Genomic DNA, 16,222 nt, shown 5'->3' with positions numbered 1-16,222 from the left:
GGGATATTCATGGCTCTGAACTGAGAACTGATGAGGAGCCCACCTATAAATGGTCCCACAAAGAGGTAAACGTCCATTTTACCTTGGTTTGAGAGAGGAGCCTCTGCTCCCCCTGGAGCTGACCTATTCTGGTTGGCAGTAACCTGCCTCTGTAAGTGGCAACTACATTTGTTTCTAGTGGTATCTCAAGCGGCAGAAAGCCATGGCGTCCCAGAGGCAACTGCTTTACCAAAAAAAAAAAAAAAAAAAAAAAAAGGCAATTGAACATGATGATGACATGTTTCTATTTAGAAGTACGGTAAAGTGCTGTTCCTGCCTTCTTGGCTGTTCTGCTTGTACTCAAAGGAATAACAAGGTGGCAGAAATGACACTCATGTAGGCAATCCCTTCCAAGGTCTTCCTATTCTTCCTATTAAGGTGTTCTTCCTCTGCCATTGCTATTGCAGATTAAGCCCATTGTGTTGTGATCTGCCCACTGGGGAGGTACAGGCCTGGATTCATCCTGTCTGAGCAGTGGGTTCAGGGCTTTCAAGTCATGCATGGTGCAGAGAGTACAGATGGGGACAGATTCTCCACAGGAAAGAACTAGCAGCTAGGTTCAAGGCTAACTTCTTCATGCCTCTAATAGTTGACCCGTGGAACTCCTTGTGAAAGGATGTTGGACTTCAAAAGTCTGCGTAGGTTCAAGGAGAAGCTGGGTAAGGTACCTGGAAGATTTACTGAGGGTTAACTAGGTGGACAAGCTACATAGGCTCAGGAGAGTGCCAGAGCTGAAAGCAGTTGGAGGCTGAGAATATGAAGGAGTTGGTTCCTTTATCTATGGGGAGAGCAGGAGTTTTCAGATAGCAATACATCTCCTCAGATATTCTCTCAGAGTGAAATGCTCTAAGGTCAGAGGAAGAAATGCAGAGCTGATTTTATTTCTCTACTGAATCAGTGATTCAGAGGTGCAGGTATGACTTTTATCGGACATGCTGGTGACATATAAGCAGCAGCAAAAACCCACTAATGAGAATGATATCAGATGCAGTATTCCTCTGCTCCTCATAGAGCCAGATTAACTGTGTGTTTCTGCACGTCTTGGAATGTGGTCAACAGCAAACCAGGGAGTGCACTGAATTTCAGCAAAGAACTTCAGCAACTTATAGAGGAATATTTTGTAGCAAGTTCTAAAGTGTTTTTCTGCTGTTTCCCATCCAAGCGATTTTTCATGGTGTGCTGGGTAAAGAGTTATTAACTGCAAACAGATTTAAGTGCTGAGGACTCCCTAGATCTAAACCGGTGCTTGTCATTCAAACACCCCAGCACGAATCAAGTACAAATGTGAATGTTCACAGCCAGTGCAGTTCATTTGGTAACAAGCATGCATTTAGCATTACACAAAACACAGCTGTCTGCCTCTTGACAATCCATGCTTCTCCTGATACGTCAAGGGATAAGGGGCAGAGAACAGGCACTTATCTTTGATGGTGAACTTTAAAAGTATATTTTCATTTTACATATCGATCTATTCCTTTTCCATGTGTGTTTCAAAAATGTCTTAACACTTTGGCTCGGTACCCAGGTATTCCAGCTGTTATTCTAAGATGGTGGAAATTAAAGTTCTGTTGACTTCAGTGGAGTTCTGCCAGTTTTCCTTAGAGGAGGATTTGGTTTCAGGGTATTTTGTGAAGCCTAGATCTGACACACACTCTGCAGACACTGTGGGTGCTGGGTAGCAGATGTACCGATGCCAGTAGCTGAAATGAGGGGAGAAGGGGAATTCCACTGTGTAGCAAGGTTTGTGGTTCCCACCTTTGATCTGACATGGAAATGAAATGATCAAGCTGGCTTTTGCAAAGGTGGAACTGCGCAGACTGTCCTCTTCTAACACAGAATGATGTGCTAAAGGGTTGGGACTGTGGTCCTGACTCTAGGTAGACTTGTACATTCCTGATCACTCCAAGTCCAGCATAGCAGAGGTTTCCACTTCGGCCTCCTCAATTCCTCATTGGTGCTATATTCTCAGGTCACTGCAGCCTGAAAGCATCTCTCTCGCAGTATAGCACTAAAAATCCTTAGCCAAACTGAAGTGCTGCTTTGTTCACACCCAGGAGAGGGAATCAGTGCCTGAAAGCTTCTGAGCTTTTTCCAACTGTATCATCTCCCCTCTTCAAAGTTACTGTGTCTCTCAAAATTTTCTGTCCTTAAATTATGACACCTCTAGCAGTGCTATCACAAAAAAAAAAAAAAAAAAAAAAAAAAGAAAATAAAAATAATAATAATAAAGAAACTGTTCCAGCCAGCCCAAAGCAACAGAATTACTGTAGGATTCGTGTGCACAATAGCAGAACCCGGATGTGTAAGTAATGAACCCATTTGTAAGGATATCATTTGAACTCTATGAATAAGTAGTTCTCAATCCTGACTTTATTTAGTTGTCTCTGTGCATAATCCTGCTGCAGACACTGTCGTTAATGGTAAATCTCCCATGGATTTCGGTGTGTGCAGGTTGGGGCCCTCATATATTAAGGGCTTATCATTGCAAATTTGCTGTAACCACCAAACTCTCACAGCTCTTGTGTGCCTCATCTTCAGCCCTGCAGAGCCATCATAATGTCATGTGTGTGATAGGAGAGGCATTTCCATGGCAACAAATGGAATCAAAAATACAGATTCTGACCTTGCTGTGTGATCAAACAAAACAGAGAAGCTGGGCAGCAAAGACAAAAGTTCATCAAACACAAGTGCCTACAACCCCAGCAAAGAGATGGGAGAGAAACAGCAGATAAATACAATATATTTCTACTTCTCTGAAGTTCTGCCCCAAGGCACAAGTTCTTCCACAGATTTTTCCAATGCTAGGATCTGCTGTGGTTAGCCTGAGTATCTTACCCTGCAGAAAGCTCCAAGGGTAGCTTCAAATGATAGCTTGCTAATAAGGCCATTTCATATTAATTCTTTCTGCAGGATAAACTTTGAAAGGCAGGATCATTTTACAGCTCCTTCCCATAGATCTTAGAACAGCACACTTGCCAAATAACATTTCAATCTCATCTTATTTTTTTAGAGTTGCATTAACAGCCTTTGCTTTAGAGCTCAGGGTGGAGTCAGTGACCTGCTCTGAATCAAACATTGGATAAGGAAAAGAGCTGGGGTAGGAACAACGTGAGTGGCCTTAGCAGTGGGGCCATTGTAGGGAGACCAAGACAAACCTGAGTGGATGGACAGCTGTAAAGTTTTAGGTGTTGTTAGAAAGATTGGCTGTCTTCGTCACAGCTGAGTGTCATTTAGAGCTGAGCTTCCAATTCCCAGTTTGAGTTTGTGAGGACCTTTCTGAGATCCCTAGCCATAATGAACTGTGGAGCAGTCAGTCACAGGGTTTAACAACATCAGCATTAAACCTTGTTACATCTTCATGGTAGAAGAAGGAGTGTGGTCTGTATTGTCCCAAAGTAGATGCAACTCCAGTCTGATCTTCCATCAACAGAACTACACCTCTTAATTAAAAATAAATAAATAAAAAATCCAGAGAAGATGAAGGATTTCATTTTCGAAAAGGGAAAGTGCCACTAGTACAGGTAGTTACGCCTTGTATTTTGGCTAGTTTTTGAGAACAGATCACAGTAGGAACAGATGACTCCTGTGATCCAGACAGGATGGTGAAGCCTTGATTGGGTGGGTAAATGCTAGCTGTACCTAGGAAGGTTCCCAAGCGTGTTTACAGAGTCCCACTTGCACCCTGACACTTACTTGTTGCCTTCTGGCGGTCCCAGTGCTCAGGGACCTGAGTTTTCATTGGCCTCAATGAGCAAGTTCCAGCTGAGACACTGTGCAGGTCTGAAATGATAGAGCAAGCAGCTCCTGCTTCGCTGCCTCTACCTCTGCCTAATACAACAACTAAATCTCATCAGCCATTTGATGCAATGGAAGCAAATGAACTGCATCTGAAGGAGGATTTCACAACACAAGTGTCTTGTGACCTGGAACCACAACGATATGTTTGCCTTCATAATCAATTCTGTAAACATTTATATAGAGCTGCAAGAGACTGGGAAATTTAGAAAGCAGTAGAAGAGACCCTTAAAAATAGCAAAGAGTAATTGCTTTCCTTTACCATCATCCTGCTCCTTATCTTCTCTGCTGACGTTTCCCACAGGCTGTTCCTGATGGGGCTTTAATGGGACAAAGGCATTGCCTGTTAAGTCATACATCCAGCAGAGGCCAGGAGCCCTGATTTTGCTGTAGTACTGATATCCCCTGTGGCTTGAACACAACCTAAGCTCCTTCAAATTAACTTCCTTTTGTGGAAAACACAGATCCCACTGCAGCGGATGTTCTGTGCTGATACTTGTGATGTAGGTTGATACCTAATGCTGTAGCAGTATTAAGTGTTATTTCTGTGTTCTAAGCATAAATCCATGTTTGATGAAATTAATGGGTTACTGAGTCATATTTTTCAGGATTCTCTTACAGATTGCTGATGTTTGGGCTTTTTTTTTTTTTTTTTTTCTTCAAAGCACACACAGTTCTGCTTATTGACAGGAGAGATCCAGGAATTCTGCCAGTGGAGATCTTGCTTCTTAATTGATATTTCCTGAATTCTGTAGCCCCAGATATGTTCCCTCCTGTTTGTGCTAATCCAGATTAAATTGATGAGGTTAACCAAACTACTCCTGACATGCACCAGCATAAGAAAAATGATCTGACTTTTTTGTGTGCATCTCTTCTGTGGCTGCTCAGCAATAAATGTTTTGTGTTGTCTCCAATTCTTCTGCATCACATAAAAGTTTAAGATGTGCCTGGGTAGGTGTAAGAAGAACTGAGGCAGACTGCAGTCTGAGTTACTGTTTGCTTTATGTCTTTCAGAAACGCTCTGGAGGTGTGTGCTCCTTCCTGCATCGAGTGTGCTGGGCAGCGCTGCCACTGCAACTGCTCCTCCTGTTGCTTCTGCTCCTGGCCTTCCTCCTGCCCCTGGCAAAGGACAAGCACAGCTGCACACTGGCAAACAACTTCGCTCGGTCCTTCAACCTGATGCTGAGATACGAGGGCCCACCTCCAACCTGACTTCTTGGCATGGCAAGAGGTGACTCAGAAATACAGACTCTTTTTTTAAATTATTTTTTTTCTTTCTTTCTATTTTTTTCCTAACAACTGCAAGTATTGTAGACTTTAGGGCTTCTAACAAGGCCATCTTATCAAATGGGTATATCACATAAATGCAGCATAAGATTAGTCCACATTAATCAAGTATTTGAGCAAAAATATTATTTTTACAATATTTTGTTATAACATTTATAAAGTGTATATAGAGACTCTGTATATGTGTGTATATATATATACAAAAAGTATAAATGCATATCTGTGGTCAAACTAACATCTCCATCCACTCATCCACTGTTTGGAGATAATCCTGCAATGTTTATGTTTATATCATCTTTCAACAAAGAACACTGAATGGTGGTGTTCTTGTGGTTGTTTTTTTTTTTTTGGTTGGTTGGTTGGCTGTTTGTTTTTTTTTTTTAAATCAGATTTTTAATGTTTGCAACCAAAGTCAGCAAGTATGCGAAGTTGCAAACATGCACCAGAGCGTGAATTGGGGAGCAGGTAGAACAGAGTTGTGTTGGAAGACAGTGGTTGACATTCAGCCTGAGGAAAACTGGGACAATTCTATTTAAAATCTTGAACTGTTTTTCAGTATCTGGATGCAGGTATTGCAGAAGGTAATGGAAAATTTTCCACTGACTTAAATAGAAGTGGGGGTGGGCCTTCTTTCGTTCTCTTTTTTTTTTTTTTTTACCAGATTTCTTTTCCAATTACTGTGTTCTCCAGCCCACCTGAATCAGGAGAGGTAGAATACAGTAGGAGGAAAGCTGGAAAAAAAAAAAGACTTTTTTTGTTACATCTATATAGAGAATTTGTAAAATCAGGTCATAATTTTCTGAACAAATTTGTGAGCACTGAACAAAACCTTATATTAGTGATTTTGTCTTGAAAAAAATGGTGGAGATTTTATTATTAATATTATTATTGTTATAACTTTATAAAGAGTCATTTGGGAATGGATTATAAAGCCTGAACAGTGGGATACAACCTGCCTCAATGTCAGCATTTCAGAAGTCAGAACTACTTTAATAATACCTCCTTGAAAACAAACTTCTTTCATAGTCTATTTTTATGTTAATTTGTTAATGTTTTGCTGTGATGTGAACTGACTGTATCAAAGGCAGGCAGCATGGATTTTTATATAGGCTGAATGCCAAGATGATAACAACTTATCATTTATTTACCTAGCTTTATGCCTGATTTATCAAATTTCTGAATGTACATTTTAACATTGCCTTTTAATGCAAAACCTCAGCTTTACTGTGATGAAACCATTCTTGGTGGTGTTTTACCTAATTGATTCCTGAAAGAAAGGGCAATTTCTAAAATTCTATGCCATTTCTGAGAGCGACCTTTATTTTAGCCTCAGTAATTGTCATGGGGAGGAGGGGGGAGAAGAAGAAAAAAAATAACAGAAGAAACAGTTGTTTTTCCCATCCTGGCTTTGGTGCAGGAGAAGTTTGCCTTGTCCATACCAGCATGTGGTACTTGGTGTTTTCCAAATATATTTCAAAATAATGTTAAATCTGTTGCACAGGTAAATTATTTAATAGCTGAGGAATTGGAGGAGGAAGTCATTTTTCTTTAACAAACCCATGAATGTTTTGTTAAATAAAAATAACTCGAGTAGAATAGGAAGGCAGAGCAGCAAGGAGCTCATTATGGGCATAGAGTGGAGGGGAACAAGCACATGTCAAAGAAGAGTAGATAGAGAAGAGAGGGGTCCAACAACTTATAAAACCTAAGAAAGGAAGTCTTTTGAATAACAGAAAGGACAATAATACAGTCTCTAAAGAAGAAACATTTCTGAATCTTTGATTCCCTCTCCCTGCTCAAGTATTGATACTATTGCATATTAAACACCCTTTCTTCAGTAAGATTTAAAATGGGGCAAGTAACAGGGAGTCTGCCAGCATTCTGAGGAGGCTTTTTTGCCATCAGCACTCTTGCACTGTCTTCCTAGTAATGCTTCCAACTGCAGTGATTTTGCTAGAGTTATATAAAAACATCAGATTTCGGATGTGAAAAAGAGCAAAGGATAGCAGGGAAGGTGAAGGTATTCAGGTAGAGTGCAAGGGGAGTATGAGGAGGTTCTGAACTGAAGCAAATTAAAGCCTGAGTGTCAGGAGGCAGCAGAAGAGAGGAAGAGAGCAGGCAGAGGGGGCACTGACAGCAGAGAGGTGAGGGTACAGGCTGTATGCTGAGATATAACTAAAAGTTATTCACAGCTAAACAGGAAGCAAGGGAAGGCAAGGCCTGTCGTTTCTTCCATGGAGGAGCCAGATGGAGAGGAGCTCTAATTCATCAGAGAGCAGAGCAAATGAATTCCTTCTTTGCAACCGTTCTTTCTGGAGGCAGAGGGCATGCCTCCTCCTTTCCCCCGATTAGCTGCTCAGGAGCCATACACAGTCCCGCAACGCTTCTCTAAGCATTGCTGCCAGCCCCTGGGGAAGAACCCAGTGGCTGTGCAGCAAGGAGCTAATCATCATCATCAGGCACAGCTCCATTTCTAATGAAATGCTTCAACAGAAAAGAAGTGTGGGGGAAGAGGGGCAGCAACAAAACCTGCTGTATGGGGTTGTGTATATGTGTGCTTGTGCACACACTTTTCTCTGGTGTAGCTACGTTGCACTTCTCTGAGTTCTGCTGAGCCTCTCCATGTGATGAAAATAAATGCCAGTGAAAAACAGATTTAAAATAATGAGTGAAAATATAGCCACAAGAGAAAATCAAAAGGGGCACATACAAATTTCTACTGTGAAAGCACATAATCTCACATTGCATTTCTTTCTGCCCAGCCTTTCTAATCTGGATGATTTTTATGTAAGCATGCAACTGGATAAAGAAAACTTACACGAAGGACCATAACAGAAAACTGCATCATCACCCTGATGTTTTAGTGTTGTGTCTGGATCTAAATTAAAAAAAAAAGAAAGAAAAAAAAAAAAAAAAAAAAAAAAAAGAGAGAGAAACACTCTTGTGCTGCTGGGTTACATTCAATTTCTTCTTTAAATCCTTTATTATCTTGCATTTTTTTTTGCTTTAAATCACAGCAAATCTATTCTTCTTAACTTGTGTTATCTAAATATCTCACTTAAGTGATGAATCTTTCTACATCTTTGCAATGGAATCCCCTTGAAGCACAAGACTTTGATTTCCATCTCACTTAGGACAATTTCACTTCTTTTTATTGACCTCACCTGTCCAATGAGATGAAAATTTTGCTAAGGAATTTTATTCCCTTTATTTCTCTAAGGAATTTTAGAAATAGCAAAAGTAAGCTTGAAATGTAAGTTCAAAGTTTACTTTCTTTTTTATTCTCTTGCTTTCTTCTGAAAAGTTTAAGATACCGATAGCTGGAGGTGTGCATAAATATTAACTAAGTCAGTAATAGGAACAAGGAAAACAAAATGCTCAGTTCAATTTCCAGGGAACAGAGCAAAGGCCAGATTGCTCAAAACACAAAATAAATCATAGTGTTTCTAAATCAGTCCTTAAAATCTTTAGCACTGTTCTTCATGTCTGAATCATTGATCACAGATGATTTGGGGATTATATCCTATTTCAGTGCCTATAAAATGCTCATGCACCTCTGACATCTATTTAACTGAATCATTTTGTAGCTCAGCTTCATACTGGGGCTGCTGTCTTAAAATATCCCTTGCCAAAAACCTGGGATGTGCAAAACAGATAAGTGTCTACACCAGAGTGCTTGCACTGCTTTAATGCAGATCCAGCCACTGTCAGAGAGTGTGAAAGCCCCATAAAATAGACTGAAAATGATTGAGCTTTTACATTGTTTGTGCATCTGACTCAGGCCATGTAGCCTACACTGCACGTAGATTCACAGCCTGTTCTCAGAGCAGAGTCTTTGTGCTTCTGTCCAAGCTTTCTTGCCTGCCCTATCGGACCCAGTAGGTGATTAACCACATTAATGACCCATCAGTGCTGAAGGCAAAATCCTACAGTCTGATGCCAAAGCATTAAAGTAAGAATTCTGCACAGCCCCAAGGGCATACTTCAAACCCAGCCTTCAGAGTGAAAGCAAGCCTAATTTATAAATTGTAATTGATTTTGTAGCCAGATGCTTTCAACAAAATTTTCCATGACTGCAACACAGTGAAGTAGAAAATTGCTATTGTGCCACATGTCTCTGATTTCAACTAGCAATTTAGATTATACTAAATATTATTTATATATGCCCTCTTCAGAAATCTCTTTATGAAAAATGTGTTCAGTTCTATATGCATATAAAAATCATCATATTCACTTGTTAGCACAGAATCTGCAGAGTGATAATCATTTCTACCAAGCTCTAGCTTATTTGCCCTGACTGAGATATTAACCTAGCTAGTAGAAACAGCTAATGATTGCTGGATACCCTTAGAATTTCTATTTCTCCATAGTCTTTTTCACTGGAAGTCAAACACCTCAGAAAGAACAAATGTCTCCAAAAAAATGGCCACCACTAAATGCATGTATGGTAGCCTCTGCATGTCAACAGAAGGTTACAGACTGAAACTGATTTATTATCCACCCTAGTATACAGTATTTTGCCTTTCAAGAAATATTATTATAAATATCCCAACAAATATATCTTCACCAGGCATCACAGCTGTCTCCCAAGTCATAGGTTATGTAGCCAGCTGGCTGTAAAAGCTGCTTTTGGAATCTTTCCTGCCCATTGGATAGTATCATTTGCTATCCTGCAGCTGAAAACACTTCTACTCAATGAACTATATCAGCTTCTTCCAGAGTTGCTGGGGGCTGGCAAGGATATTCTTAGTAGTGCTCAGATCATTGACCTGTTCTGAGCCATTGCAAGTTTATTGCATCAATCTAGCTGTCAGTGCTCAGCAGCTCTCAGAAGGCAGTTTATTAAAATACTAAAGATAACATTGTTGGTAGAGACATTGTGATTCATTTAGAAACCAATCTTATTATTTTTGCCATTTTTAAACATAATTATAAATCGGTTATACTGGGTTCAGATCATAAATAGTCATAGATATTGGGTAACCGTGTAGAAGGTTTTAGTCACTTGACTGGCAGAAGTATGTATAAGAATTAGGGGTTCATCTTGCATTTGATCAATGGTAAAACAAAACAAAGTCGAGATGCTTGAATATAGCTTTTTTTTTTTTTTTTTAAATATATATCTATAAAGCGGGATGGAATAGTCTGTCATATAGTTATTTTTTCTAATTCTTTTCTAATTTGTCTATCCAAACTAAAATATGAATGCATCTAACAGATATCAGTAGATCTGAAAAGAAAATGAAGACATGTCAGGAATATATCAAGTTGAGCAGCAGCCTGAATGGCACCTCTGTTACCTATCCTACTTCAGCAAGTGCCAGGTGTGAGCTGGTTGTATCAGTGAACCATCCCCCCTCCTCCTGTCAAACCATGGGTGAGGTGAACCTGCTGTGCTGAAGGTACAAAGTCGTGATGGCAGCAGCAGGAGACATCAAGTCTTCAAAAGGCAACCTGGTATCTCAGTGCAAGAAGTGAACAGGTTGGATTGGCATAATGGGAGCAGCCCCTGACTAATGACACAGGAACAAGGGTTTGCCAGCCTGCTCTGCCAGACAAAATTGTGACAGTGGCCATCAGCATTGTCCAGCTTCACCTTGCTGACTGTGAAAGAGGCTTCCTTCAGGGTGCTTCACTTTAGCTGAGATCTGAGCCTTGGGGGTGCTTCTTTCTCCTCACTAAAGACAGAAGGAACTGCTAATTCAAATGCCTCAGTGACAGATTAATTGTAGGTGGTAGGTGCTGATGTGCCAGGAAAAGACACAGGAAATGCTATTGTGGAGAGAAAGATAATGAGGGTCTCTGTTTGATCCTTGGGAATCAGGGGTTCATTATACATCTGAGGTAGGCGAGGTTTTTTGTTCCTTTCCAAGTAAATGCAAGGTGTGGCCTTCAGTCTTCTGGGTTTGGGGATGAGCCTAGTCGATGCCTTATCGAATGCCAGGGGCTTTCTGGCTCCTAAGCAAACAGGGCAATGAGTTCCACATCTTTCTGCCACATGAAAAAAGTATTCCACTGAATTAGGTTTCAAAATGGTGGGGGTTGCTTGATTTTCCTTCTCTGGCCCATGCGTTGAATCCGAGGAAGGAGACAGACCACTGTTAGCTTCTCCAGACCGTTTGTCATCTTCACTTCTTTTATCATGTCTTCTTTCTTTGTTTACTTTCCAAAGTAAATGAACTCAGTCTTCTCTGCTTTTCATAAGGCACCCATGAACTTGATCATTCCTGTCACCTTTCTCTTAACTGTTTCCAAAGCCAATTCTTCATTGATGCACATAGCAAAAATTAAGGTCTAGTTTCAACGAAATGAAAAACTTATTGGCCACCTTTCTTGTTTTTTACTCCTCCACTTCTCCATCCTGTTCAGCTTTCCTCTCTCCCTGCAGCAGTCCTGCTGCAGCACTTAGGCTTGTCTTTCTGTCTGCCAAACTCTGCTCATCCTCAGCCCCTCCTTCCAAGGGTTGTTGGAAAGTTTCATGCCAGAGTCTTGGTCCCACAGCAGCCAGCCCTGTCATTCCCCCATTGCAGCTCCTCCTGCAGATGCTCTGCCTTTTTCTACCACACCCTGTAGCAAAACAGCCATCTGGCTCCTTGTACCCATCTGAGGCAGCTCTGGCCCCTGCTGCTGTCTCTTCCAAGTCTCCTGCCCATGTCTTGCCCTTACCTGCCTTCTGTATTGACTCGGGGACCATCATTAATATTCACACCTGCAGATCAGAGTGCAAGGTGTTGCTTAACAAATAGTTATTAGTGATGAAAGCCCTGCCATTAGCATTGTTCAGACCCTGCCCAGACCCTTTTTTCCTCCTTCTCTCTAAGCAGGTTTTGGTGGGTAATCCAATTACTGCATGCAGAAAAGTGCCCCTTAATCAGCGTGGGGGGCTGGTATTTTCGGATCTGTTACCCTTGTGCTGCCACTGCCTCTATGAACACTGCCGTGTGCTGCTGGGCCCAGGGCTGCGTGCTCAATGGTGTCTGCCCCAGAGCTGCCCAGAATGCTTGAGTGTTGCTGTTAGACATCAAAATAAGCCAGGACACTGTTTTATTTTATTTATTTATTTTTTTTTTTTTTTGAGTTGAAGAAAAAAAAAGAAAATGGTCACTTCTAGCAAGCTGATTTCACAACTCATTCATCAAGCCCTCTAGCAAACTATTTATTTTAGCTCCATTTAGTTCAATCAAAAGCTGTATGTTAAAAAAGGGAGGGAAATTTGGAGAGGCTGGAAGCTGAGGGCAGGCTGTGTTGCCACCCGCAATTATCTGGGTTTTGCAGTGAGGCCTCCAGCTCAAATCTGGGGTTAGGAGCTGGTACTGTTCCTAAAGTGGTCCCTACCTTCACAATCAAATTTTTTCTTTTGTCAAGTCCAACAAGCATCAAACACCACAGGCTTGGTTTCGCTATAGCTATGAACACCTCTGTATGGTACTGTCCATTGCTAAGAAATACACGTATGTATTTGTGTATGAATGGAATGGGAAGTGTAATTATTTTTCTGCTTAAAGAAAGGTGACATTCCACTTCACAATGCAACTCTCAAGTGCAGCTTTTAAAAGAAATTGTGTCTTGAAAGAAAGCTGGGAAAGTTTAGAGGTATGTTTTTAATAAGCTTTAATGAGCTTTAATAAGCTTTGAGTTAGAGCTTCAGCCTCTGAGGTGAAAAGCTCCCAAGATTATTTTCCCATCTACTTCCCAGATCAGACACTAAGAGTTTAACCTGGGAGTCACAGACTGAGCACTGGGGTTTCTGAAGGTATTTGGATGCTGGAGGTACTGAACGTACAAACACCTCAAACACCAACCCCCATTTTGTACACGTAGTTTACTGGAAATCAGAAGACCCCTCTTTGTCTTTCTCTGAGACCCTGACTGTTTTTGTCTCAGTGGATGTATTGCTTTTGATCAGTGTCATTAATTAAATGTTTTCCTTGTAATTAGTGCTTACCCAGTTTATGGGGTGATTCCAAGAGAGCATCCTGGAATCCTCCACCCCGCCAGCCTCCAAGCTACCTTCCCAGCCTCCTACCTTCTTTTCTGTTTACCAGGCTGTGCTGGACCACTGTGAAACAATTACACAAGCAATAATGTGGGTGTTGCGTTTTTCTGTCATTGCTTTTGTAAGACGTAACACCGCATTGACTTTGAAAAGTGGTAGGAGACCCAGAAACCTCATTATTGTTTACTAGCAATATAACCAATGTACAGTGCTTCTGCAGAGGACCTGTCCTCACTTCTCAAAACAGCTGGCTGTCTTGGGCCCAATTTCATTAACAAGGCTGGATTATAAACACTCTTGGATCCCTTCACCAGCACTCCATTAATCTTGCTTCCATCAGTTTTTGTGCTTTTGTTTAGTCTTAAGCTAGAGGAAAATTTAAAGAAATGTGCTGAGACACCCTTTTAGGGTGCATAAATATCCCATGTGCATCACAAAAATTATGGCAAAATGAAGGGATTTACTCTCACATTGAATAAAATTAATAAGAACTTCTAATGAATGTATTCAAATTATTAAGAACAGCCTGCAGTGAACTTTTCTGTAATTGAACCATTCTCTGCTTTTAATATAAAAGTCAGCAAATATTGTATTCTGTTAGAAGTGACATGGAACTAAAATGGGAATTGTCCAGAATTAGAGGCTTATTGATACAGATCTAAATTACACCATTATGTCCCATCTTACATCACCTGCCCCAGGGCCCTGAGGAAAACCAAAGCTGTTCACAAGAGGAACTCAAGTTGTGAATGGCTTTAAATTCTTCAGAGCTCCTCCATGGGTCCAGGGCTGGTAGTGGAGAGGATCAGACAACTTCCCGTGAACCCTGTGCATTCTGCTTGCTGAAACCCTGGCTTGAATTCAGGCCTCCCCCTCCCCAGCCTGGCTTCTTGTAAATGTTAATGTCCAAGTAGAACAAAAATGTTAGAGGCAATTACAGCACGAACATCTCCTCTTGTTTATGTGTAGTAGCTGATAGCAGAGTCTGCAATAATAATCTGTGTTTATACATGTGCTGTTCAATGTAACCGCTGCCTGCAAAATACCTTTTAAGTGTCACAAAAAAATAACTGGATTGATGTCACTTCTTGCTTGTATGAATACAATTATTTGCATTGCAGGGACCAGTTCCACTTTTGTCATGTTATTTATGATTTTAAAGTACATTTGTGATAAATTAGGCTCATTTCTAAGGTAAACAATACTGGAGCCAAGCAGCTGTCTCTGTACATGTGCATGTTATCACAGCTGATATCAAGTCCAAGTCAGACTCCTCGTCTTGCTTGGACCTTTCCTTAACCTTTCTGGCTTATTCAGGGAAATGTGGACCAGTCTATTTTCTTATTAAAAATGTGGCTTTTTGAAAAGCTAAACTTATTTTTTAAATCCTTTCTTTTTACAACTGTTGACTCAGAAAGACTGTAACACTCATATTTTTCTAAACTGCCTATTGCTTGTGTTGGAAAATAGTATATATAAATATATTTTTTATTCTACAGATTTCCATGTAGTTTTGAAGCTCTTTGTTTTCATACATGTCCTCCTATTTGCTAGAATTATCTCAAGGAGCTGGATGCTTCTGTATGCTGACTCTCTATGAAATCATATAAAAACGTAACTGCATAAAAAAGACTGAGTTTATTTTTTGTTTAAATTGCTGGAGCTAAGTTGTCTTTAGTGTTATTCCATGCAAGATGTGCGGAAAGAAATCAGGTCATTTTTTCGAAAGCCTGGACTGCGTTATGTAGCACTTCCTAAAAAGCCTTGACTGCAAGTCAAGGGAGTTTATCCTAGAAATGGTGCCAGTCCGGGGCCTGACTCTGTAGGTCATTCACACCGTTCAGAACCTCATTTCACAAGCAGTCCCGTGAAATTTCACAGGAAATATTAAAAATAAGAGCCTATGATGTGTGAATAGCAGTGGCAGAGCAAGGCCCTTTTCTAACAATGGATGGGGCCCTTTCACCAGGAGGAGGTTGAGTTCTCAGTACCTCAGGACAGCACTTTGGGTTCCCTCCTGGGCTGTGGGCACCTCCTGTGTGCTCTGGGCTTACCCCACAGCTGAAACACCAGATTAAATCAGTTGAAACTGCACATGTAGATGAACATAATAGAAACCTATGGTGCAATATTGTGGAAAATGACCTGATTTCATTCCTCAGGGCAGCAGTGGGGGCTCAAGTCACCTGCAGCCAGGGCTTCTGTGCACCTGTGAAGCAGGGGCCCGTGGTGTGTGCTGTGATCGTGGCATAACGTGGCAGGATTCCTGCATGCTGCCTGCAAAAACACTGCCTAGTCCTCTGCCTTGCCAGAAGCATACTTTCAACAGTAAAAGAATCTGATACCACGGTACTCTTCTTGGATAGGTAGGCAGCTGGGACCTCCTGTGATCAGGCCACATTATTCTGAAAGCTTATCCCTTGATGACAAATAAAATACGACGTGGCTTTGCTGTTGGCAAGGGGGATAAAGAGACTGGAAATTCATCACCCCAAGCCTTCGCCTTGTGACTTCTGTGACACTCCACTGTTTGCAGTGAACTATGTTGCATTGGATATAACATCAGAGTATTTTATTTTATTGCATGTATCCTTTTTTGTAATAAAAAAAAAAAAAAAGATGTTGCAGTTATAATGCCATAAATAAACATATGTTTTTCTTTGTAAGGACTTTTAAATCATTCTTGGGGGGCAGTTTTACGTTTTCACTGTGCTTATTTCTTATCATCAGAGTATTTGGACCGACCTAGAAACACCCAGAACAAGTGAAGCAAGGATAAAATTTGCTGCTGCCTGCCTCTCTGCTCAGGTACCACTGGAGGAAGGTTGTGCTAATAGTACCTGCTTCATTCTAGCCCTCTAAAATTTAATAGAAAATGTCACCTTTTCTATAAGACTGTGATGCTGTTTGAATAGAATTGTTCAGAACCCAAAGAAAAAGTGAATTTGCTAAATCATATTATGATTCAATATAATTTCTTGCAGCATTAGCATCTGACATTTCCTCTCTATGGTGTTCCCCTCAGTCCCAAACCTGGTAAGACAAAGGGGAATTTTTTCAGGACCTCAATCCTGGAATTACCTCCAGTGAGCGAGCGGTGTGTTA

At 40.8% G+C, this 16,222-nt stretch overlaps 1 protein-coding gene across 10 annotated transcripts in view; it reads left to right on the top strand.

Annotated features, from left to right (window-relative positions):
• The window catches only part of SYNE3 (spectrin repeat containing nuclear envelope family member 3), a 65,182-nt gene extending 49,220 nt beyond the window's left edge, over window positions 1-15,962 (top strand). For 9 of the 10 annotated variants that reach the window (XM_084520685.1, XM_084520688.1, XM_084520684.1 and 6 more), the window contains one exon: window positions 4,849-7,979. In XM_084520685.1, coding sequence (XP_084376811.1) covers window positions 4,849-5,046 — 198 coding nt within the window. In that variant the 3' untranslated portion in view covers window positions 5,047-7,979. Of the gene's footprint in view, window positions 1-4,848; window positions 7,980-15,847 lie in introns of those variants that run through there. The other variant, XM_084520682.1, reaches the window with a different exon arrangement.
• The last annotated feature ends 260 nt before the right edge of the window (window positions 15,963-16,222 follow it).

This window comes from Aythya ferina, assembly GCF_964211825.1.
Source record: "Aythya ferina genome assembly, chromosome: 5".
In the NCBI taxonomy this organism is placed as follows: Eukaryota; Metazoa; Chordata; class Aves; order Anseriformes; family Anatidae; genus Aythya; species Aythya ferina.
Note: the sequence above shows the minus strand (reverse complement) of the source record. Positions and strands in the feature narration are given on the sequence as shown.